At 37.6% G+C, this 26,533-nt stretch overlaps 2 protein-coding genes across 4 annotated transcripts in view; both read right to left on the bottom strand.

Moving 5' to 3' along the window:
* TMEM19 (transmembrane protein 19) overlaps positions 1-9,457 on the bottom strand; it is a 30,442-nt gene extending 20,985 nt beyond the window's left edge. For 2 of the 3 annotated variants that reach the window (XM_042947180.1, XM_042947179.1), the window contains exons 1-2: positions 8,780-9,457; positions 6,943-7,056 (exon numbers count right to left, since the gene is read on the bottom strand). In XM_042947180.1, coding sequence (XP_042803114.1) covers positions 6,943-7,056; positions 8,780-8,909 — 244 coding nt within the window. In that variant the 5' untranslated portion in view covers positions 8,910-9,457. The remainder of the gene's footprint in view (positions 1-6,942; positions 7,057-8,779) is intronic. The other variant, XM_042947181.1, reaches the window with a different exon arrangement.
* Positions 9,458-17,495: 8,038 nt separating this feature from the next.
* Positions 17,496-26,533, bottom strand: THAP2 (THAP domain containing 2). The gene is made up of 3 exons (XM_042947178.1): positions 25,908-26,533; positions 19,697-19,892; positions 17,496-18,020 (listed from the first exon to the last, which is right to left on the bottom strand). The coding sequence occupies exons 1-3, from the start codon at positions 25,976-25,978 to the stop codon at positions 17,631-17,633; spliced, it is 657 nt and encodes a 218-aa protein (XP_042803112.1). The 5' UTR covers positions 25,979-26,533; the 3' UTR covers positions 17,496-17,630.

The following is a 26,533-nucleotide window of genomic DNA, read 5'->3' as shown; positions in this document are numbered from 1 at the left end:
AATAAAAACTGATATGAAAAACAAAAGGGTGCTCTCAAAGCACTTCAAGATTCAAGAATTATGGCTGCCTCCTGAGTTTTAAACAGGTAAATTCTGCACTTAACAGAGCCATAGGGGGAAGTAAAACAACACTGTCTACAAATGTCACTGATAGCAGGAGTAGAGTTACACCCCAAATTTCAACCATGGTGACCTGGGTATAATAACCCTGAGAGGCAGAAAAGGGAAAGGCAGGACTAGAATTTTATAATTTAATCAACTCAAATATAATCAATTCTATCATAGGTAACCTACTACAGAAAGACTGTGGGAATCAACAGAAGGCTCATTAGCCCAAAATAAAGAACATGAAGGCCAAAGAACCAGAAGTTGGCAGACTTGTTGAATTCCGTACAAGGGATGGGACCCTTTGACTGGTGGATTTGCAATACTGGAGACAGGGAAACTGAAGGACTCCATAAAATAATCTGCTTTCTGTTCCTTTTCCTGCTTCTGTTCTTGCTAGGACCTGCACCCCCACTTTATACATGCCTCATAAAGCAAACAGTGTATATCCTCCTTGTAAGGGACAAGGAGTTAATGATTTCTTTAGAATAGATAACTTCTAAGGAAGGACCAGGTAAGAATGACCCGAGGAAGCCAGCATATGTGTATTCCAGACCACTGGTGCTAGACATCTTGACCAAGGCCCCCTGGCTCCAAGAAATAACACCTGGACCTTCTCCTTTGTTCTAACTGGTTCCTGGATGCCTAAAAAAACACATACACCAGACCACAATCCTCATTAAAACCCCACACGCCAAACAAAGATGGGACTCTCTCTCCTTTCCTTTCTGTGTCTCCCTCTGTCTGTATTTGGACTCTATATCTTCCATAAACTTCACTTTCATTTCATGCTGACTCACATTTGATTTCTACCCTGCGCACAGTCAGGGATTCTCTTGGTTGGTCCTGTGTGACCCCCATCTGGGTCTTTAGACTCGGCTTGCTGGCATCATATAGACTGTTTCTTAGACTTAGTACTCACCAAAAAAAGTTCTGGTTATAATCTTACTTCTCAAGTGGCCTGACTACAAGAATTGGGCATGCCTCAGCAGTGATGTTTTTATTCAGTCTGCAATCAACTAGTTCCATATATCTTTTTAAAGACATACTTTATTATTATTATTTTTAAAGTAAGCTCCACACCCAATGTGGGACTTGAACTCATGACTCTGAGATCAAGAGTCACATGTTCTACTGACTGAGCCAGCCAGGCACCCTGACTAGTTCCATATTAATCAGATTAATAAAAGTGGTATACTGATTGCTAATACCAGTCCCTTGTGACAATGAACAACATAAACTGGTTTTCTTAGGTCTTATCAACTCTGGGTACCTGACAGAATGAGGCTTCTATTTCAGAAAGATCGATCACCAGATCCGAACCATGGTGACCCAAAAGAGGTAAGGCCACCCTCTGCAAGACCACACGGAATACAACCACTAGCCTTTCCAGACAATACTCCATTTGTGTGCATTTCCATTACATTTACAATGTATATTTCTGGGGATTAAATGCCTCAAACCTGGGGTGCCTGGGTGGCTCAGTTGGTTAAGCGTCCGACTTCGGCTCAGGTCATGATCTCACAGTTTGTGAGTTTGAGCCCCACATCAGGTTCTGTGCTGACAGCTCAGAGCCTGGAGCCTGCTTTGGATTCTGTGTCTCCCTCAATCTCTGCCCCTCCCCTGTTCACTCTCTCTCTCTCTCTCTCAAAAATAAATAAAACATTAAAAAAATTTAATAGTAAATGCCTCAAGCCCATCTTATTTATCTCTGTTCCCTAAAACTGTAAGTTCTCTAACAGTGGTATTTTTTTTAGGTTTTCATTTAAATTATAGTTAGTTGGAGTGCCTGGGGTCTTAGTTAAGCATCCAACTCTTGATTTCGGCTCAAATCATGATCTTGCAGTTCATAGGATTGAGCCCCGTGTCAGGCTCCATGCTGACAGCAAGGAGCCTGCTTGGGATTCTCTCTCTTCCTCTATCTCTCAAAAGAAGTAAAGAACCTTAAAAAAAAAATAAATTCTAGTTATTTAACATATAGTATAATATTGGTTTCAGGAGTGACAGTGGGATTTTTATCCATTTTGTTTACTACTAAATCCTAAGTGTCCAGGACAGTGCCTGGCATACAGGGAACCCTAACTATATATTTGTTGAATGAATGAATGAATGAATGAATGAGAAAAAATGGTAAACCATTATGCCTAATAGTCTTGGTAGGTAAAATCAAATTTAAAATTGTCAAGTCAAAAAACTGATGACGGATTGTCCATTCTGAGCTCAAAGGAATACAATGACTAGTAATACTTCCTTAGAGTAAATCATTTACACAGTGCTTCCCAGTGCTTTATAATCACTTTCCCATATATTCCCTCATGTGATCCTCCTTATTCTAGAAATAATCTCTCTCAAAGAGATCAGAGGCCTCCACTTCAGTGTTCACCTTAAGCACTGCCTCAACCCCTCCTCTCTTCCATCATCACCGAAGTACGTGTTCCAGTGTCATAGGGGGCTCTTAACACCCATATCCTGAGGAAGTTATGAAACTCTTCTCGATCCCAAGCACACTAAAGGCATGATATGGACAACCTTAGTAAAATTCCTATGACTGTGAACAGTAGTGGAAGGAAGACAATAACAGTAACTAACATCTATAAAATACTTAATGTGTGTGCCAGGTACTGTGCTAACCTTTGTACATGGATGGCTTCTCACAGATCAATGCTGTAGATAATATAATTTCTTCTCACTTTACAGATAGGCAAATGACAACACTGATGGTTTAAGTAATTTATAGTCATACTCCAGGATGGTATTCCCAAGTCCTATATAATTTGAACTAGCATTACAATTTTTTTTTTTGTTCTTAAGGGGAAAAAAAAAAGCTCCAAACAAAAGATACCAATATTCATGGAATGAAATGATTAGAAAAAAGAACAGAGGTTTTAAAATCAATGTACAGGAGTGACTGGGTGGCTTGGTCGGTTGAGCGTCCTCTTGGTATCAGCTCAGGTCATGATCTCACAGTTCCTGAGTTCCAAGCTGCACATTGGGCTCTGTGCTGACACACACAGCTTGCTTGGGATTCTCCCAATCCCCTCCCTCTCCTTTCTCCCCTCCAATAAATAAAAAAAAACATTAAAAAGAATCAATCATATATTTCCTAAGTACCTGTTATGCGTGTAACACTATTCAAAGAAGCATGGGACACAGAAGCATAAGATCCACTTCTGTCTTCTGGGAGTTTACAATACAATCGAAAGCACACAATAAATCACTAATAGTAAATGTTTACATAATGCTCTATAGCTTTTTAAAAATTTTTTTAAACTTTTTAATTTTTTTTTGAGAGAGAGAGAGAGAGAGAGAGAGACAGAGCATGAATGGGGGAACAGCAGAGAAAGAAGGAGATGCAGAATCCAAAGCAGGCTCCAGGCTCTGAGCTGTCAGCCCAGAGCCCAATGCAGGGCTTGAACCCACGAACTGTGAGATCATGACCTGAGCCGAAGTCAGACGCTTAACTGACTGAGCCACCCAGGCACCCCTAACGCTCTATAGCTTAAACAGACATATTGTCCCATACATTATCTTGTCTGAACCTCACCAATAAGCCCTAAGGAACTATTTCATAAGAGATGAAGAAACTGAGACTCCAAATTGTTAGGCAATGTGGTAAAATGTGGGGAAATAGGTTCTACTTACATAAATGGGTTAGAAAAAGCTTAGGGTGGAAAGCAGCTGCCACAGGGCAAAAATGCCCAAGGTTAGCTAGCTAGCAAGATATTGTAATGGGATCACAAATACTTCCATCTGACGCCAATATACTATTGTACTCTGATCACAAACTCCACTTGCCCCCACACCCTTTGCTTCTTACGCACACAACTTAATGATTACTGATTGTTTTCTCCACGTTCACATGTGTAAGATCTTGTTTTCTTCATGTTCACCCACATGGGTAATATCTTGTAAGCTCAATAAATGTGGAGACGAAACCCCTATTTGGGGCTCTTGTCTCTTCCTGGACACAAGCCTCTCTTGTATTCAATTCTGCATCCGTTCTCTTGCTGGACAAGAGAGAACTCCAGACTCATAGTATGTGACAGCAAACTTCACTGAGATAGCAAGTGGAAGTCTCAGAATTCAAATATGTATCTTCTAATTCTAAATCAAGCTAGGCAGGAGAGGAATAGAAGCCCAAGGACTAGAAGGCAGGAAAGCAAATGGTAGCAGGAAAGAAACAAAAGTAGAGATCGGAAAAGAAAAAGCAGGGCAATATACAACATGGAAACCAGGGAAGACAGAATTTCAGGAAGGACTTGCCCTTTCTATATGTCAAGAATGATAATAATCAAGGCAAGACTACTTGAGAAAGGACATTTTTAACAAAGCATAACTATGTGTTATATTCAAACGGAGACCAAATTATTCACTTTAAATTTTTTTTTTTTAATGTTTATTTTTGAGACAGAGCATGATGGGGGAGGGGCAGAGAGAGAGGGAGACACAGAAACGGAAGCAGGCTCCAGGCTCTGAGCCATCAGCCCAGAGCCTGACGCGGGGCTCGAACTCACGAACGTGAGTTCGTGACCTGAGCTGAAGTCGGACGCTCAACCGACTGAGCCACCCAGGTGCCCCCCAAATTATTCACTTTAAGTGAGTTAATACTTCCAAAGTGCTAACAGCAGTGCCTGGTACACAGTATACGCAACATAAGCATTTGCTAAACAGATAAAACATAACCATTCCTAAATTATATGGCAAGACAAAATATATGTCAATATGGTCTGTTAACTGTAATTCTCAATTACCCTCATGGGAGGGAAAAAAGTCCTTGAACAATGTTTCTCAATCATAAAGGAAGAGACTTAGCATGATTCTGAAGAACTGCCTGAAAATAAGCAGCCAATGAATGCTGGCTATGTCTATGCACTGAGCTAGGAACTTTACTGTGATTACCTGATTTAATTCTTACTGCAACCCGTAAGAATGAAATCAGAAATAGATCAAGGATTTATAGGGCCTGGTGCTTATAAATTAAAAAAAAAAATATATATATATATATATGTACATATATATATATGTATACATATATACACACACATACACACACAAACATAGCTCTTACCTTTGTAAAATTTACAAAACCATAGGACCATGAGCATACACTGCTAGGGTTCTTCCCAAGGCCTTAGAAGGTACCACTGCAAGTGAAGATGCCATGAAGTTTAAGCTGTATTAACTTCATGGTAGTTCTTTAGGTTGGATATTAAAAATCCCATTTCACTGAAGAGAAAACTAAGGCATAGGGAGGTTAAGTGACTCTCCCAAAGCCATAACTAATATTCATTTATTTTTATTTTATTTTTTTAACTTAAAAAAATGTTTATTTTTGAAAGAGAGCAAACATGTGAGCAGGGAAGGGGCAGATAGAGAGGGAGACAGAGAATCCCAAGCAGGCTCCATGCTGTCAGTGCAGAGCTGGACAGGGGACCTGAACTCACGAACCATGAAATCATGACCTGAGCCGAAGTCAGATGCTTAACTGACTGAGCCACCCAGGCACCTGCTGTAACTATCATTCAAATCCATCCTGCCTGATTCTAGCACTTGTTCTTTTACCCATCATGTTATATTGCTTCCATGAAGGCCTGCTCAAGTTTATAAAACTTTGAGAAACATCTGCTCTATGTGAATACAGTGGCAGCAGAGTGTGTTTACAGTGCTAAGTTAGGCTAATGAGCAATATTTTGCAGGTTAGATAGGTGGCTTCAAGACCTGCCAGTTCTGAATAATTGTCATTCTATAGTGATCTTATCTAGTGATCCATGTAGTAATTGAGGGGGATTCTCATGTCTTAGGATTTAAAACACTGCCAGGAATGAAAGTCTCAATGTCATATCAGACCATGTCACCCCACTGATCTGAGGCAGGTGAGGTTCCACCTAGTTTGAAATAAAATCTTTACTGTGTCCCACAAGCCCCCTTAATTACCTGGCCCTTGCCTATTTCTTCAATTTTATCTCTCACCATTTTCCTTTTTTCACTATTTTCCAGTCAAATGAACTTTATGCTCACACCAAATAAGCCAGGGTATACATCGGGGTCTTTTCCCATGTGATTCTGTCAGCCTGCAACCTGCTTCTCTCAGACTTTCTCATTGCTGGCTTCTTCAAGTCTCGGTTCACAACTACCTCCTTAGAGAAACGGGTTATGCCTGACCCTATCTACAAAAGAATGCCTGCATCCCCCAACATACACTCTTTATTATCTCAGTTTTTCTCACAAACTTTATTATATAAAAAGTTTAATGTATTTTGTTTGTTATCTCTTCTAAAGAATAAAAGTTCCACAAGAACTTGAAACCTTGTCCTTGTTCACAGTCACATCCTCAGTTTCTAGAAGAGTGGCATATAGTAAGTGCTCAATAAATATGTGCTAAAAGAACAGATAAATGGCCTATCCCTAACTCAGTTCTGAAAAACATATCTAGGATACTTAATTTGTACTGCTCTGCTTGAGGCTACTAATAGCGATTTCCAAGAACAATTCTTTCCACCAGTTCCTCTACTTTACACCTAGGAGTTCTCTAGCATTTCTGCCAGCAGATAATTTAATACAACTAAAGGAGCAGAATAATTAAGGAACTGAAAAAAAAAAGCTATCCTATTAATCTACTTGACATCAATTACAAAGATAAATTTGAACATTACACTGAGTATGTTAGTATCTGCAATTTTGACAGAATAGGAATGCTGAGCAATAAATCACTTTATCATTGTCTAAAATACATAACATTGTGACTGTCGTCTCATATATCTGGAATTTAGAAAACATGGTTTTAAATTATATTAGCAAGCACTTATTATATAGTTAACATTCAAAAGAAAAACATACCTCCTACAGCCCCACTGTGGTCTAGACTTTTCTTCTTAAAGCCATTAGAGACAATCAAAACAGGAACGACAACGGAAAACAGCCAACGCCAAGGAGAAATAGGCTGTAAATTACCTAAAAATTATAAAGATAGAGCACAAATTGTGTGAAGCCTGCACATGTTAGTCCTGGCTGTAAACTCTGATTAACTGCATTCTGGATTAAAATACTGGCATAAGTAGGGAAACAGAGATGAAGTCACCAAAGTAAAATATGTTGAGACTTTTTTATTTCCAGAGAGACAATCCTACTGGGGAATGACCAAATAAGTCCTGTCCAAGTTTTGATATTTCATACATATGTGGAGATTTGAAATGATTCTCTATAGTTCACCATTGTTTTGGAAAGGAGGCATGTATTAAATCTCAAGAACTGCATAAAGCAAACTATTAACAGGATCCAATTATTTCACTTTCTGCCTTGTAGAGAGGTTTTTTTTTTTTTTTTTGTTTGTGTGTGTGTGTGTGTGTGTGTGTGTGTGTGTTTTAAAGTAACATTCTCACGAGCTATACACCTCAATTCAACAATTAGCAACTGAGTTTTCCAAAGGTTGCATCCAGCTCACAGGTATTTTGTTTGGCTAACATAATGTTTTCAAACAATTGGAAGTTAATATTTAAGATTAGGATATTTCAGTATAAAAATCCAGAACCTTCGCTTATGTTTTAAAATGTGGAAGTTCAGGCTCACGTGGCAGAATTGACTGTAGTGGAGAGAGGCCTCCTCCCATATACAGGCCATTGTTTTCCCCTTTAAAGTCCCCACCATTCCTGACAGACTCGTACACACAAGACTGAGTGATTACGGTAAGGAAAAATGTGAACTATTGCCTGAGCCCATGTTTCTATCAAAAATGGGAAAATGGAAGACAAAGAGGGCCAAATGTTCAACCAAAAAATTCTATTTCTGAAAATGAAAACTATTCCCATGTGTTTAAGATGCAATGATCATGTTCCTGGCCCCAGAGGGACACTTGGGTTTACAGATCCTGGTTTATTCCATTGTGTTCAAGCAATAGTTAATACTAGCGCAAACCAGAATCTTCTCCCATACCTCTCCTCCCTAAACCCTCATCCCCTACTGTGAGTCATTATGAACCAACTCTGAAAGCTTCTGAACCCTGAAGAATACCCATTCAATTATTCACATGTCTGCAGAAGGGTAAGTTCTGAGATGGCAATCGCTTTATCACTCTACTTTTCACTTTTCCTTTCAGCTGAACAGTATTCCATTTTTACAGGGGTACCAAGGAATTTGTGTAAAGGCATATGTATGCTCTTAGGAGGTGTCAAAACTATCAAGATTTGAGTCCAGAGTACGCAATGTGGTTTCAGACTTTAAAAGGAATCTGTTCTTCTGAAGTGACTAAAACAGCAGACAAATCCTCCAACTCTCCAAATGTAAACATTATACCACCTTTCATTTTTACTGTGATTTTTTACAGGATACGAGAAACTGATAGTTACAAATATTCTTATTTAAAAATCACTGCAGTTGTTTTACAAAACCATGTTTCATTTCACTTATTTCTCAAGATAGATGTAATAACTACATACAACATAAAAACATTTTGAAATAGGTTTAACTAGTATTATCCACAAGCTGTGTTTATTAAAGGTTCTAAAATGTTCAAGGCAGTGATTACATTTTAATGTTTGTAAATTCGGACCATGGGAGTTAAGTAAACACAACAGTTCATAACCACTCAGAGGACAGGAGTTTTGGATTTCGTTAATGTGACTATTTTCAATTCCACCAATTAGCTTATAGAAAAACAACTTAGAACATTCATACTTACCATAATAGGTGCTTGCAGTCATAGACATAATCCAGAAAGCTAAAGAAATGCAAATGATCAGGCTCAATATAACTATATTAGTGATCATCTTTATATATTTTTTGCATATATTGTCGTTAAGATCTGTCATGGAAAGCAAGGATATGAACGAGCCCCCGAGGGAGAAAATATACAGTGTTCCTAATAAAAAAAATCAGTCATTTAAGTTGCCAGCAAAAAACTCATGTAGAGGCAAACGTAAATGCGAACGTCTCCCACCGACCGAAAAAAAACCCAAAAAACCTGAAACTATTTCCGGAAACTTCGGCAGGTGGAGAGCTGAAACTCCCGTGGGCGAGGTTAACACTTCACTGGAAAAGCAAAGCCCACCCCCGCAGAGTGCCGGTTCCTAGTCGGCGGTCACTTCACACCGCAACTCAGCAGGGTGGAAAGCGACGGGAAAGCGGAATCAGCCAATCGCTGGTCTTAGGACCGTGGGCTCCGCCTCCACCTCCCGCCCGCGTGTCGACGCGGGCCGCAAAAAGACAAGGTGCGCAGCCAGAGCCCAGGTGGGTCCAGGCGGTGAGCCCAGCGCAATGGAGCGCGGTCACGTCCCGACCGCTGCGCGCGCCGCTTCAGAATCCTGGTCCAGCCCGCCTGGGCCGAGGTTCCCGGACCTCAGCCCTGCGGCGAGTCGCGTCTCCCTTTCCTGCGCGCATGCGCTGCGGCCGCCCGAGACGTCGCTTAGTCCACGTGAGCGGTTTAAGGGCGTCTCCCAGAGGTCGAGCGGGGCGGACCTACTCAGAGGCCACCTGCGACCGGGGCCTGGTGGGTTTGTAATGCTTCTCAGAATACTGATGTCTGTGAACCTTAGGTACTTAGGATTGAGAACATAGGCAAACACCGAATGCTGAAACCACTACCCGGGTAGTGAATGCAAATAAATTTAGACCCCATAAGTCCGTTTCAAGCATAATCGAATACATTTTCATCTATAAAGAGTTTATGGCACATAATATTACGGATTTTTAGGGGAAGGGGCATATGTTGTGTTGTAAAAATTTTATGACTGAGAAAATTATTTAAGACGACAGCATTTAGTATGTGGTGAACACTTGTAATTGCTAGAGATGTAAAGTTGCACATAGTACCTGCTATTGAGCTCAAATAATTATTGTAATGACAGCATTTACATTGAGATCTGTTCCTACACCGCTCACACTTTAAGTGTGTGCATTAAGTCATTTAACTTAGAAAGCAGAACGTCTTATTAACATTAAAAGTCTGAATCTTGTGGCTTATTTCGTGGTTTATTTGACATTAACATTGGTATGCCTTGGTTAAAACTAATTAATAATTACAGTATATTTGAACTTTTTCAGTTAATTGCTGACAATGTAAGAAGAGGACGTAAATGAGTTTCAGATATATACACGGATGTGTTTTAACCCAGAAAACGTTTTCTTTGAATAGTTTTTTAACTACTGAGTACTTTTTAAAAACACAAGTCTAAATTTAAATAACATGTCAAAACAACATCCTTTCCTTTGGTAAGACATCGAATTAACTGATTAACTAAGAACCAAATCTGTGAAGTAAGAGTAGATAGTAGCGGCCTTCTTATTAGACTCCTTGCATATATGGTCTTCATGCAGAAAATATGTGCCCACTTTATTTTTGTCTCACACTGTTCGGTACAGGTAAATAATTGGATTACCTCAGCAAGCTGACTAGCTAATATCAGTCACACCACACAACTGGATACAGTTATTAACAGTAAAACCTATTATTTTTGTGGTTTGCATAGTGACCTTGCTTTTGTCCCATAGAGAAGATTATGAACTGATCTTGCTTTTCCTTCCCCCTCCTTTCATCAGTCACAAGGTTACAAGGGTAACCTTGTCCGATGTTGGTGTTTTACGAGATTTTTACGTTAATTAGAAAACCATCGATGACGCCTAGCTGTGTCAGGCATCTCCTAAAAACACTGAAGTCTAGATGTGTCAGGCTAGTTCCCGGATGCCAGGGATGATTTTCTCGTGACTGTGACTAAAATTGAATATTAAATAATAAATAATAGTGAGCCTAAAAATGAATATTTCTCTTTCATTTTTTCTCAGTGTCCAATTACTGCTGTCATTCTCCATCATGTTATTTTATTTATTTATTTAAAGTTATTTTAGCTTAAGGTTGAAACAATTTGGGGGAGTTACTGTAGTTAATATACACTAATTCTTTAAAAAAATTTTTTTTAATGTTTATTTATTTTTGAGAGAGCGTGAGTGGGGGAGGGGCTGCGAGAGGGAGACACCAAATCCAAAGCAGGCTCCAGGCTCCTAGCTGTCAGCACAGAGCCCGTTGTAGGGCTTGAACTTACAAACTGCGAGAGCATGACCTGAGCCAAAGTTGGGTACTTAACTAACTGAGCCACCCAGGCGCCTGAAGATACACTAATTATTTGAAAAAATACCATTATTTTACAGTCTGATAATTTTTATACAGTTTGATAATTTTCAAAATTCCCACAGTATTTTTCTATTCATATTAAAAGTCATTTTCGGGGCGCCTGGATGGCCCATTCCATTCAGCATCTGACTCTTGATTTCGGCTCAGGTCCATGATCTCACAGGTTGTAAGTTTGAGCCCTGCGTCAGCGCATTGCCTGCTTGGGGTTCTCTGTCTCTCCCTTTCTCTCTGCCTCTCCCCTGCTCTCCCTCACTGTCTCTGTCAATAAATAAATAAACATTAAAAAAAAATAAAAGTAATTTTCTAGCAACACAGAATTTTTGGACAAGATTTCCTAAACTATATTCCTTAAGATATTAGTAGGTATGCTACTCTCTGCTCTGCTCCCCTTCCCCAAACGATACCTTTGATCGAATAAGGTTGAGAATTTTGTGTCCTCAGAGGACTTTGAGAACGCATTATTTTAAAGGCTCTGAGAAGTTAGAAAACTTGAACACCTTTGTTTAAATCTTTCCAACAGTTAATTGTTTTATCAGATTTTTCCCCCAGAAAACTCAACAGTTTGAGAATTTCTATAATAATCAGAACAGACTGAAAATTCATTATTACACCAATAATCTTTAAATGTAACCATATAAACCTATTTTTAGTTGTTTTTTAACGTTTATTTATTTTTGAGACAGAGAGAGACACAGCATGAACGGGGGAGGGGCAGAGAGAGAGGGGAACACAGAATCAGAAGCAGGCTCCAGGCTCTGAGCCATCAGCCCAGAGCCCGACGCGGGGCTCGAACTCGCGGACCGCGAGATCGTGACCTGAGCGAAGTCGGACGCTTAACCGACTGAGCCACCCAGGCGCCCCTTTAGTTGTTTTTTGATATAAACAAATTTGGATATTTTGGGGGATAAACATTTGGTACTTGACACCATTGTAAAAGTCATCCCAATGGCAAAAAGCACTTATCATTGCTAGGGAAATATCAGAGAATTCTATGTATATTCCTTTTGAATTTGAGCCAAAGGAGTGGTTTAGGTTTTCTGAAATGTGTTAATATTTGACTGCCTAATGTATATATGTCAGACTGAAAGCCCAAAAAGAAAAAAACACATACATACACATGTGCCTTGAAGGAACATAGATGAAAATCAATGTGGAGACAATTATATTAATATGATGACTTCACCCAAGTTATGTGTAAAACAGGACTCAAGGACCTTTTTTTTTTTTTTAGAAACTTGTTTTCTCCTCAGCACTTATCCCATCGATCATTCTAGAAATGTTTATTTGTTTTGAGAGAGAGTGAGCGAGCTGGGGAGGGGCAGAGAGAGGGAAGAGAGAGAATCCCAAGCAGGCTCCACGCTGAGTGTAGCAGCTGACGCAGGGCTCGATCCCATGACCATAAGATCAGGACCTGGGCCGAAAACCAAGAGTCGGATGCTCAACTGACTGAGCCATCCAGGCGCCCCACTGAACATTCTAGATTGTTCCCGGTCTCTCCCACCAGCTCACAAGGATGGGGATTTGTGCTGTTTTCTGCTGTGCTACAGATGAGGAAACTGAGGCCCAGAGAGGTGGGCAACTCCTACGAGCTGGCGAAGCCAGGAAGTGGTGGAGAGTCGGTGCCTGGGCACTTACTGTCACTTCAGTATGTTAAGGGAAGTGTCATAGAGGGATTGTGAGAGCTAAGATGTGAAAGATGACAAGTTTAAGTGACCAAGCTAAGGGAAGGGCAATTTGTAAAGGTTTGGTGGTTAGGGAGAGCATGAAAATAAGTTCAGGAGAATGGAGAAGAGTTAGAAATAAGCCTTGAAATATTATCTAAACAAACTAAAAGCTTTGTTCTACTGAGAGATAGGCACACATCTGCTTTCTTGATATTAAACTCAAAGGCTGTTTTATGTTTTCAACTTTTGGAGTGTAAATTTTAAAAGCCCAAGTAGCAATCTGAAGACTGATTTCTTGTATTAGATTCAACTCATTCTAAAGGACATTAGAAAGAGACTAGGGAGCAGTGAGGGGAGAAATAAACAAATGGAGTCTTTACTTTCAGTAACTTTGAGGATAGGGACCTCGTCTATCTGGTTTGCTCAGTGTTTTTTAGTGAATGTTAAGATAGTATTTTTTTGGAGTAAAGTATCAAATGAAAAAATGAATTAAAAATCACATCTTATTTCCTTTTTTGTTATTGAACAAATGCTATTGTTATTGAAATAATGCTTTGATAATTGTTTCTACAAATATCCTCTGTGTGATCCTCTATTGTCAGGATAGACAGATAATTTTTATAGTCTTTTGTGTATCTGATTTAGATTGCATAACCAGTATAAAACAGTGCAAATAAAGTATAATGTATTGTTAGATAGAATTTGAGCAACAAAAATAAAAAGGATAATTCCTCTTCTATGCTTTACATATCTTTATTTTGTTTATAGTTTGCTTCAATTTATGGGCAAGGACTTCTACAGAAGTATTTTAGGGCCCATCTAGGGGAAAGACTTCCACAGAGATATTCATGTACATTTAAAAAAATAGGCATGATGGTAATTTCCTTGTAAAAAAGTTTTTAATATTAATATACTCAGAATACAATATGCAATTGTCTAATATACATTATAAAATCATTAATTTTAGAAGACTTCCAACTACCTAAAGAATCCCATGTTCAGGCATTAAGATGAACTATTTTCTTTATTATACCAAAATTGAAATTTACCCGTGTTCTAACATTGAGAAATGAGATAAAATACCAACATTAGAAAGTCTACCTAGAAAAGATCAACAATGACTTCATAGACCATCTTTACTATATACATATATGTAATTTATTTTTTGAGACACATGACTTGTCCTATTTTAATAACATGATTCATTATGTTTGACAGAGGGTTATAATGTGGAGGGTAGAGCACAGGATTTGAAGGCTGACAACCATTGTTCAACCTAGGATTGAACTTCCTAGATTGTTGGCATTTCTATCCCTTGTGCTAGTGGCACATATTAAACGTCTAAAATAAGTAAGTAAATAAATAAATAAGTAAATAAAATTAACAAAGATTCCATCTGTAAATTGGAGATAATACCACATACCACAAAGAATATTTGTAAAGAACAAGAGATCTAATGGATGCCATAGTGTTTTGTTAACCTTAAGACTCTGAGCTAAATTATTTGTAAAAATCTTGTTGGTAGGGTTTGTTATTTTGTAAAAATACCAAATGTCAAATAAACTTGAGGACTTGGCTTTGGTACAGTATTTTCTTTAGTTATGTTTTCCTGTTGACAAAGATATCATTAATAACCAATTTGTTCAGTGTTCATTTTCAAGGAGAAAAATGTCTTACAATTCATTAAAAAACACTGTACATTTCAGGTCAGCACTGATGTCCTTCTACCTCCTCTGATAAGTCGTAAGAAATCTGTTGTGTTTCAAGGGAAAATTTTTTTTGGAAAAAGATCTAAAGTTTATATGCTTATTAAATTCTAAGTCAACAGCATTTACCAAAGCACTTCATGTATCCTTCTTTTATAGCATTTATTGTGTTACAAATATTTTTTTTTCCTTGCAGGAGACTTTTGAGGAACTTAAGGGGAGATAATGGTATCATTTTTATATCATCATGTTACTAGCCTTTGGCTCGTTCTTTGTAGAGGTTAGTGCCTAACAGGTTAGAATGAATAACAGACATCGAATGAACAGAGGATACATATTGGGTCCAGCAGAAGAAAAAGAGCTATTCTGATTTTTATTATTTTTATTGTAGATGGTCAAAGTGATGTTTATCAACATCTGAAAACAGGATTTAAAAAGATTTAGGTTTTTCTCTATGAGTAAGACTAGTTTTAAGGTAGACAGATGTATGTTAACGAAAACGATTTGATGCAGGGAGTGTTTAGGGCATTTTATCAGGACAGGAATATGAAAATGACATGGAGAAAACACCAAAATAAATTTACTTTAAAATTATTGAGTGGTAGTTTATCCAGTGGTCTCAAATAATAATGAATAAAGACTAGTTAATTTTGCCAAAAGCTTGTATTTTATAATATTTTGTGATTTTTAATATATTAAGATATCAAGATACTTTTGTAGATGGGAACTAGCCTGCATTAATTAGTATTTTGTTTTGTATTGGGGAGGGTGCTGAACCACATGAGAGTTTATACTTGGAAAACACAGTTAATGTTTAAAGTTTTATTTTTATTATGTTTATTTATTTTAAGAGAGAGACAGAGCATGAGCCGGGGAGGGGCAGAGAGAGAGAGACACACAGAATCCAAAGCAGGCTCCACGCTTTGAGCTATCAGTGCAGAGCCCGACGCAGGGCTCAAACCCATAAGCCGTGAGATCATGACCTAAGCCGAAGTTGGACACTTAACTGACTGAGCCACCCAGGCGCCCCAACACAGTTATGTTTAAATGATTATTTGCTCAACTTATTTTGAGGCATAAGGTTATGGTCAGTAAGCAAAGAGATATTTGGAACCATATTAAAAAAACAAACAAACATGTAATGACAATTCCAAGGAGCTACATCCAATATTTAAGATAAAATGACTAACAAGGCTTCCAATATTCACAAAAAGATTTTCATAAATATTTAAATGCCTGATATAACTAAAACAGCCTTTTCTTACTTTTGCCTTTGTGAAATCCAGTTGCTTGGGAGGCATTCCCTATTAAAAGACAGATTGCTAATACTGTAAAAAAGACTATTGCTAGGATCCAAGCAAATGTCACCAAAAAAAAAAAAAAAAAAAAAAAAAAAAAAAAAACAAACCATCACAACAAAAACAACAAAAAAATTTTCCCCAATTTTTTTTTTTTTTTTTTTTTTTACAAAATAGCCATTACTTTAAAGGAAAAAGGTATAGCAATTATGGTTAGGTATATGCTACTTTCATATGGTAGTGTCAGAAGCTTGAACTAGGATTAATAACTTGATTACACATTAATAAACTTAATGTGATTTGCCCAAAGCTGTTTGAAGGAAAGCGTTCTTATTAAAATTACAATTTATCTGGTGAAATAATGTGAACTCTTTTAATTAGTCAAGAGGCAACTATAAGAATAGTTCTCAGATTGTTTTGTAAAATAGCATTTGCATAGCTTTATCAGACACATATATTTTTTTAAAAAGTTTATTTATTTTAGAGAGAGACCATGCACACGAGGAAGAGACAGACAGAATTCCAAGCAGGCTCCGATGTGGGGCTTGGACTCATGAACCATGAGCCCATGACCTGAGACAAAATCAAGAGTAGGTCATTTAACCCACAGAGCCACCTAGGTGCCCCTGGACACAGTATTTTTACAGAAAATACATTTCACTTCCCTTATGCAGTACAGTTGCTCTATTTGACTCACTAAAAAAGATAAAAGCAAGCTGATATATACGATAAATTGATTCCATTTTAAGTTATAAGTTGTGAAGGTATATAGTAAGTACTTCTGTTATTAAATCCTATTGTGGGGTTATGGAGAAAAAAAAGCTTAAGAGTTTCAGTACCAACATACATGGGGGTAGAGAACATATTCCTAATATGGAACTTTGTATCATGTTGTCTAATGCATACATTTTGGAATAAAAAATGTAATATTTTTATTATGAGAAAAATAGTATAGATTTATCTTTTTGTTTAACTAAGGTAAAAGCTAGATCACAACATCTGGATTATTTCACAACATATAATCAGCTACCAGTTTTTACTAGTCTGAGGTACTTGAGGTCTTAACCTTGCTTGGATGACTCCAGAGTACTTCATATTGAAAATATTATTTTCGAAATATTTTACAATCTATTTTAAAAGCTAATATTTTTATGAGGGAGGCCATGATTAGCACACTTTTATTGGTAAGCAGATACAGAAAATTTAAATAAAAGAACTTGCCTTGTATATCTTTTTTTCCTATAAAATTTCCAGATCACAGTGCCAATAATAATTAATACAAAACCCAGCAGTTTTAAAGTCATATTTAATGTTGGTTAACTCCCACTTAGCATCCTATTTAGAATGTAATATCCTAACATTGTTACAGGAAAAAAAACCCTGTTTTTCTAATATAAATTAAACACATTGTCATAGATAGTTCTTTAAAAGTAGCCTTAAAAGACAAAAACACAAAACATCTTGCAAACATACAATTCCCTAGCAAAATTTTTAAGTACATAATTCTCATGTAAGGCACTTTCATTCTTTTTCAAATAAAATTTTCATAAAAAGTTTCCATTTTTTTTGTAATCAAATCTTCAGGAATTATACAGTAATAATGTTAGTTCAAGTAAAACTTTATTAAATACCCAATTTTGGCATAATTTCCTTAAATATCTTTATCTTTGAAGAGAATGAAGGATGGGCATCAAGTTTTATGTAGGCTAATCTTAAATGAAGGTATTCTTAGCCTGTTTTAGAGAATTGATAATGTTTTATCTTGTTGCTCTTGTTCAAGAATCTTGAAATCTTCCAAAGGAAGACTGCTTAAGGCAGTTGGTAAAATGTGTTCTGATGTACCCTTAGGTAATATGTTATTTGCTTCCAGATTCTTCACCAAGCACGTGGCTTTGATCCATCTCCGTGTTGCTCTGCGTTCTTTTTGTAAGCAAGTTTTCATTTTCTTTCTTAAGCTTGCTATTTCTTTTTCCAGTTTTATTATCCTCTTTTTGGCCTCCATAGGATTCCTAAAAGCATAACTGTGTTCGAGCAGTACTTGCTGACTACTAATGTTTGATTTTAAATTAGATGGTCCTGTCGGAGTACAAGTGTTGTTTTTCTTCAAAAGATTCCTTGACTTGAGTTTCTAAGCCAAATAAAATCAAAGGGTTGAACATAAATGATGGAATATCACAAATAAGGGAATTTTATCCTGTTTTGTATACACGTAATTAAACCTCTCTTTTAAAAACTGATTTTAAAAGTTTGATAGGCAACATCAACAGCCCATCTCGTATAATCATGGATTCAAGTTTCTCAACTTGTTGAATTAGCCCCATTTACTTATTTCTTTTTGTGTTTTCTCTTCAGACGGATGTGAATATTATTAGAAAATAGACAATGGACTACCAAGGTCTCTTTCAAGTGATTGAGTATGATTCTATGGAAACTCTAAAACCTTTTGCAATTTTCTCACTAAGGCCAATGTAATGTATTTAAACATTTGTTTTATCTGTGATAGTGATTTAAACTCTTTTTTAGGTACATCCTATTCTTTCAATTTGGTAATATTTTAAATTATTTCCAAGTATCAAGCTCCTGAATAGATTTACTTATTAATTGTTCAGTTACATCTTCCATTCAAGGATTTAAAATCTGGCTAGGAACTTTTTACCCAAACCCAAGGACCCTGAGGACCTTTTTTCCCTTTATGTCTTTCATTTGATTGTTCATCAAGTCCCATTATTTCTACCTCCTAAATATCTCTATCATGAATCTTTCCCTCTCCATCATTCTTAATGCTACTGTCCACATCAGGCCCATACATCACAACTGGTTTGAGGATATTAGAAACTTCTTTATTGATGCCTGCCTTATTCTGATCTTAATTCATATTCTGCCACCAGAATAATTTTTCTAACAGATTTGATGTTTCTGTAACTGGCTAAATTCCTCTTTGCCTAACTATATAAAGAAAAAACATGGCAAACTTACTATTTAGGATCTCACTCCTGCCATTCACCATCTTGATTTATACTCACAATACTAAACCACTTCCAGTTCTGAGGGTATGTCATAACCTCATAACTTTGTGTTTTTTATTGACTGAACAAACATTAAAACATATAGGGATTCATTTGTGGACAAATAAATTTTCCTCTCTGATCAGATTTTGCCTAGCTATATAAAACGTTGTTCTAATACATTCATCATGTGCCTTAATTCTCTTTCCTTTTACATATCACTTGCTAACATTTGATTATTTTCTACTTACCCCTCAACCCATTGGCTTTTGTTCTCATCATGTTATCGTAATTGTTCTGTGCAAGGTCAAGAACCCTCTCTTAAGTTCCAAACTCCAAGCTCAAGCCAGCCTAAATGCCTGAGCTCTATGAATCTTTGTTATGCTTTCCTCTGAACTTATATTCTTTAGTGTAACTCTTGTATTCTTTGGGTGTGTTATTCTTAAAGTTCTTTGCACACATTTTAAATGTTACCTTAAAATCAGAGCAGAGTGATGCTGGAGGTTTCATTACTCATGATTTCTCAGTTTTATCATTGGTTCAATTATTGATAATGACTGGAAATAATGTAAAATCCCAATATAGTAAAAACAGTTTGGAATGGGGAAAAAATATTGGAGTTAGGGAGACCTGGTCTCTAGCCTGCACCTTTACTGCAAAAGAGGAAGTTTTGCAACTTTCTTGAGGCAGATCATTATATATGAATTTCCATGTATTCTGAATGGTCCCACTTTACAAGCAAAAAAGAATGGGTACTAAAAATGGTAAAAATGGGTAAAAGAAAAGTAATGTTACCTACCATAGACTTTAAATGGTTACAAAAATCAAAAATGGTTGGAACAGCATCCATTTTAAGTCGTCGAGTTTGTCCTGTTAAGTCAAAACAGGAGGCTTCAAAGTGCTTTGAGCAAAGAAAAGTGTGTTTTCCTGGCACAAAATTTTTGCGCCTAAGTAGGCGAACCCATTCTTTTCTTCTTTTAGGATCCAAAGGAAACCTTTAAAAAAAAAAAAAAAAAAGGGCAACTCAAATTCCAACTATTACACTTCTGGTTGCACCTAAATGGTTAAAAGAAATTTTAAAAGATGCTGATTTAAAGTGTCTTCCATTTACATAAAACATTTTAATATCCAGACACTGAAACAGAAACCAATTCATGCTAATTTTTATAAGTTGGCAAAAAAATTACTCAAAAACTGACTTGAGTGGTTTTATTTTGATTTTTCAGGATTTTTAAGAGAACTTTCTTCCTCCCCCCCCCCCCCCACAGTCCTTAACATGGGCAGTAAAAATACAAGACTATATTGATTTAGATCGAGGTTATATAGAACCATTTTAAGCAGGAGTAATTCACAATGCTGTGATGTGCTGCTGATGCACACGGTCAAGACAAAATATCTGCAGATTAAATCTTATCAAGGAAAGCCTAGACAGATTCTGGTATTCCTTCCTCTGTGTTTGTTCATTGTGACACTTAACACATTGTTTAGGAATTTTTCCATTTTAATAAATTTCCAGTGAAATAAAAGTAGGTTATAAGTTTCTTGAGGACAGGGATCATTATATCATCTATTTATCTTTGACACTTAGCACAGAGCCTTGCAAACACTAGGGGCCCAATAAATATTTGCTTAATTGCTATGAAACAGAATACATAAATTAAAATTTACTATATTACGTCCATGTAGTTAAACTACATACATATATTTTTAAGCTTATTTATTAATTTTTTTGGGGGGGAGGGGCAGAGGGAGAAAGAGAATCCCAAGTAGGCTCTGTGCTGTCAGTGCAGAGCCCTACGCAGGGCTCAAACTCACAAAACTGTGAGATCGTGACCTGAGCTGAAATCAGGAGTTGGACGCTTAACTGACTAAGCTACCCAGGTGCCCCTAACTACACATATTAAAAAAAAAAAAAAAAAAAAGAACTCTTAAGCTCTGTAGTAGAAAGCATAATTATTCCAAAAAGTAAAATGCTGCTGTCAAGCCCAGCAGGAATGTTTTCCCTTTCATATTTATTTTAAGTATAAAATATACTGATATGTACCAGTGTATACCTGGTAGGAAGAGAAAATTGTAGGGGACTGCCCCAAAATTCTAGTGGCCACTGTACTGACTGACTTGAAAACATAAGAATCAACGTTCACGTAAGTTTGAATTGAGCTCTTCTTTAGTTTGATTAATCCTTTAAGTATTAATAATGAACTGACTAGTGTTTAAAAAGAACCATTAAAATCATGTTAAAAGATCACATGTTAGGGGCGCCTGGGTGGCTCAGTCGGTTAAGCGTCCGACTTCAGCTCAGGTCACGATTTCACAGCCTGTGAGTTCAAGCCCCGCGTCGGGCTCTGTGCTGACAGCTCAGAGCCTGGAGCCTGCTTCAGATTCTGTGTCTCCCTCTCTCTCTGCCCCTTCCCCGCTCATGCTCTGTCTCTCTCTGTCTCAAAAATAAATAAAAACATTTAAAAAAAAAATCACGTTAGAAGCTCCCAAGTGAAGCTTGATTAGGTAACAATAGCTTTAGCTAGATTAGATATTTAGGTTTGCTCAAATTGCCAGCACTAAGGGGCATAGAAGAAAACCCCGATTTACTGTAAGTACCCTTCCATCTCCTATCCCCCCACCCAAAAATACCCTAATCTGAAGATAACATTTGTATGTCACTCTACAGTTCGCTTTCATGTATGTAAGTTTTTTCTATTTCATTAGAAACCTCTGATGGAGAATTTATCTACTGTGTTCCAATATTTAGTGGTTTGGAAATGTTTCCTGGGGCCTAAGCTAAAAGTCAAGCTTTAGTTTACAAGCACATTTCTTGTTTGGGCCTCAATAAAGATACAGAACAAATTAAGTACTGTCATTGTATTATCATTGCTTTAAGACTCTTCAGATATATGAAGGCTATCTTTCAAAATTATTTTTCAACCTTTTAATTTCTTTAGCTCTTTGTAGAAAGCTTTTTTTTTTTTTTTTTTTTTTTTTTTTAAATAGGCTCCACACTCAATGTGGGGCTTGAACTCAAGACCCTGAGATCAAATGTCGCATGCTCTACCAACTGAGCCAGCCAGATACCCTTTGCTCTTTTTAAAACTAACTCCCTAATTATGAAACCAAGGCATAATTGAACCTTAACGAGTCAATTTTCCTTCCTTAAGATTCAATTTAGGAATCCCATCTTCCTAAGGAAATTGTTCATGGAATGAATAAGGTGTTCCTGTATCATACAAAATATCACTGTATTCTAATTGTTTACTTTTCTATTTCCACTCCTAGATCATAAGTTTCTCCTGGTTAGGAGCTGTTTTTCACTACTTTATCCTGTTAAGCAAGCACTCAATGAACTTTCTCAATGAATCAATGAATGTGCAAACTAATGGGGTTAGTTTTTGTGTATATAGTAATGGGAAGGGTACATAATCAAATGACTTGATGCAATAAAAGAGTGGCTGAGAGTATAGTCTCTGGAGTCAAATCAAGGTGCCAATCCTGGTGCTTTCAATGTAATAGCTGGGTGACTTTAGGCAAGTTATTTAACCTTTTTAGGTCTCAGTTTTATCATCTATAATTGGAGTAATAATGGTACTTAGTACATTTCTAGGGAATAAATTAGATAATATGAGTAAATGCTTAGCCCAGTGCATTGTATACATTAAATACTAAATAGGGGCTATTTATGAATACAAAAATAATTACAGGTGTCATGAGTGTCATAAAAGGGTAAGAGCTAATCTAGTCAGGACACTTTGAGTTAGGAATTAGCCAGGGAATTTAGGGTGGGAATAGTGAAGAGTTTTAGCTTGGGGACAGTGAAGAGTGTTATGACATGAAATGATGTTGGAGGGCCTTCTGGGTTAAAGAGTGATTTTGAACTCTATCCAAAATGGCACTGGTAAGCCTTTTAAAGGCCTAATTTATTATTTTTTTATTTTTATTTTTTAAAGGCCTAATTTAGAGAGCTGATTATTAACATATCTTAACTAGCTGTTGAACACAGTCATTAAAAATTAGGTATATTTGCAATTAAGAACAAAGGTAATAAATACTGAAACCCATCATTTCTTAATTACTGTATCTATATTCTTGAAGTTATTTATGTCTGTTATATCTGTGTGGTATAATTGCTATAGAACAGTGTGGTACTGCACATTTATTCCCAACTCTATGATCAGTCATGTCATATTGGTAACTTGAAACTAGTCATGGTAGGAGTATTTATATCATGGAAATTGGGCAAATACTATCAATCAGGGCTATCCTCTTTCCCTGGAGATCCTGTTGTTAAACCTTTAGCAACACAGCTACAATTATAGAGAGAGGTTAGTAGTGTATGAATAGAAGCAGTGAACCAGTTAAAAGGCTGTTGTAATAATCCAATCAAGAGGGAATGGTGAGAAGTCAAGGGAGGATGACCTACCACCTTCTGGGTGGATAGTGTTTTCATTTACTGAGAAAGGGGTTAAGGGAAGTGGTGTAGGTTTGGGGGAAGAGCAAGCTCATTAGTACAGTTTCGAAATGTTGAACCCAAGGAACTGAAGAAAGAACAGGCAAATACTGAGACACTTGTCCTACGGGGTCTAGAACTCATTAGAAAGATTGGACTGGAGATATTGAGTTGGGAGGCATCATGGATTAAGTGTTAGCTGAGACCACAGAACAGTTGAAATCTTTTTGAGAATAGTGGTAAGACCTAGGTCAGGGTGCAGAGAAAGGGGCTGGCAGAGAAAACAGATCAAAGACAAAAATCACAAAAGTAGTGTCAAATAATTCAAAAGTAGAGAGTATTTCATGGAAGAAATGATCACATGCCATAAAAAAGAAGCACAAAAATGACAACTCAGCAAGAGAAGTTCAGAAGATTATTGGGGAGACTTAGACTGCAGTGGGCTAAGAGATAAAAATGGAGACAGTAAGTTGAGGCAACATAAGTTGTACATGGGGATAAAGACGTCTACCAACATCCTAGAAGTTAGTCAGACATTGTATTTGTGAAATAGGAATGTAATTTATTATAATATTAAGATCTAAATTTCTGAGGTTACACATGAAAATGCTAATTTCATAGGAAGAAAAATGGTCAGGTATGCATGTTACTGTATCACTGTGTATCTCTTAAACATTCAATATTATTGGTGCCTTGCTTGACTCCTCTCTCCCTCATCTTCCACATCAAATTACCAAACACGGTAGTTTCTACTCAAAAATCTTAAAAAAAATTTTTTTAACGTTATTTTTTTAATGTTTATTCGTTTTTGAGAGACAGAGCATAAGCAGGGGTGGGGCAGAGAGAGGGGGACACAGAATCTGAAGTAGGCTCCAGGCTCTGAGCTGTCAGCACAGAGCCCGATACAGGGCACGAACCCACAAACCGTGAGATAATGACCTGAGTCGAAGTCAGACGCTTAACCGAGTGAGCCACCCAGGCGCCCCTAACTCGAATATTTCTTAAATCTGTCCACTTCTTTCCATCTCTGTCAGTACCACTCTAGTCTAGGCTACTGGTGGACTCTCTCTTGTTTTACTGCAAGTTTCTGTTTTTTTCTCTATAACTCTCACCTCGTCTAATTTACTGCTGGTTGTGCCAGCAATGAAGTATATTGCTTAGCTCAGTTGACATTATAGCAGAATTTCTCTGTGAAAGAAATAGTAGGTAAATTAACATTGTGTAATAAGCTCCTTTGTCATCAAATTCATCTCTTGATGATGCTTGACCAGCACTTTAAGTGTCAAATAATTCTCCACACTGCAGCCAGATGGCTTTTTAATATGCAAATCTAATCATGTCTTTCTTTTAAAAACTTTCACGTCTTCTCAAACACTTACTGGGTAAATGAGAAATCTGTGAAGTAGCACACAGGACTAAATCTCTGTCATCTTTTGGTATTATCTGAAATTTCACATCCTCTGAGAAGTGTTGACTTACTAAGGCTTAGTTAGGTATCCCCGAGTATCTCTACTGTGGCACTGACCCATAATTATGTCTTTCTTTCTCACTACAGGCTAAACTCAAGGTGTAAGAATTTTCTAGATCCCTAGCACTATGTCAGGCAAATGAGAACTCTGTACACATTCGATGAATGAATGAATGAATGAATGAAGTGCTACGTTTCCATCAAATAGCTGAAAATCAGAAACATCACAAGGACTTTTTTAAAGCAGCAGTTTTTAATAAGAGGGGCATTTAGTCATAATTAGGTAGGGAAAGCGTCAAGGTTATAGTTTTCCACATTCTAAGATCGTGTTAAGTTGTGAGATATATAAAATCAGAACTATTTGCGCTTAAACTTTCTTTCAATGCTTCTTCAGGCACATGGCAGGCACTTGGGTATTACAAAGGTAAACATTTACAGAGTACCTATTATATCTCATGCAGTGTTCAAAATGTTTTCAAGAGTTCTGATGTGACAGAACTAAATTTTGATCGCTCTTCCAGCAATCGGAGGAAAAGCAAAATGTAAGTTCTTTTTATTACTGTTCCGTTTAGAAAGCTTATCTTTTGCACTTTCATTAACATCGCTTAATTCTTTAGCTATCAATGATGACTCAACTCCTCCGCAGTTAACTGTTCTGTGACTGAAATCGAAATGCTTCCCATGCCAATTCAGCTCGTGACAATTTCCTAACTTTGATGAAAGCACACAGCAGGCTTTTAAGGTGACTGCGGACTTGAACAGGAAGGTTTCGCTTCCTTTTAAGGCATCATTCATGTCAAGGCCCAGTCTAATACATGAAAGAACAGAAAATTAAGATATTCTCCTCTCACTTTTTCTCTAAGGGGTAGCCACCACACAGAACTTGGATTTCTTGTACAAAGTGAGTAAACCTTCCCTGAAGTGACAGAAAAATTGGGCGTATTTGAGAAACACACACAAAGGGCGGACAGAAATGATGCTCCCCTGCTACCAGCTAGGTAGTGAAGTCTTCAGAATTAGTAGGATCCTCTTGTTCCTTCCACACAAGCGACACCCAATCTAGGAGCTCCCGTTTCCGGCACCCCCACTCCCTGCCCAGGTTACCTGTGGAAGCTGATGTTAATGTGCTTGTTGTAGGTAGTGGCACAGCCCGCCGCGGCGCAATTGGTCGGCATTTCCCTTTCCCCCTCATTCGGCGCTGTCTTAAGCCTGTTCTGAGGCGCTGGCTGCTACGCTTCCTTCGCGCAAAGGCTAGGCAAGCGAGGCAGGGGAAGGGCCCACCGACAGGAGTCGTGGGAACGGGGTGGGAAAGACGGGTTGTGTGTATTTGGGGGGGTGGTGGTGTCAACCTTCTGTCTCTTTATTAATATGGCGGACTTCAGCCAGCAGAGCAGACAGTCCTGGACCTCCGATCTCCTTCGTCTACCTTCACCAACATGGCGGACAAAAGCCACCCCCTCCCGGCCCCCAAAAGGGAGTGGGACTACTGCGTCTCTTTGGCAGCCGACCTCAGAGCAGTTAGAAAGGTGTCTCTTGCCCTCCCCCCATCACTATGAAACTCTTGCGGCCAAGACTAAGAACGGGCCCGCCCACCCCGCCACGCACCCAGATATCCCAATCCCGAGCCCGCGGTGGGTGTGAGCTATGGGTTGGAAGGACAAACCCGAAGAGAGAGAGAAGAAAGACTACAAGTCCCACTGAGAATCGCGTTGTCCGGATTATTATCGCGT

Source organism: Panthera leo, chromosome B4 (genome assembly GCF_018350215.1).
Source record: "Panthera leo isolate Ple1 chromosome B4, P.leo_Ple1_pat1.1, whole genome shotgun sequence".
In the NCBI taxonomy this organism is placed as follows: domain Eukaryota; kingdom Metazoa; phylum Chordata; class Mammalia; order Carnivora; family Felidae; genus Panthera; species Panthera leo.
Note: the sequence above shows the minus strand (reverse complement) of the source record. Positions and strands in the feature narration are given on the sequence as shown.

Coding starts and splice junctions, on each gene's coding strand:
- THAP2 (XM_042947178.1), bottom strand. CDS start 25,978: ATGCCGACCAATTGCGCCGCGGCGGGCTGTGCCACTACCTACAACAAG. Junction 19,893..25,907: donor ATTAACATCAGCTTCCACAG/GTAACCTGGGCA, acceptor TTTTTTTTAAAG/GTTTCCTTTGGATCCTAAAA. Junction 18,021..19,696: donor GTAACCATTTAAAGTCTATG/GTAGGTAACATT, acceptor TATTTGGCTTAG/AAACTCAAGTCAAGGAATCT.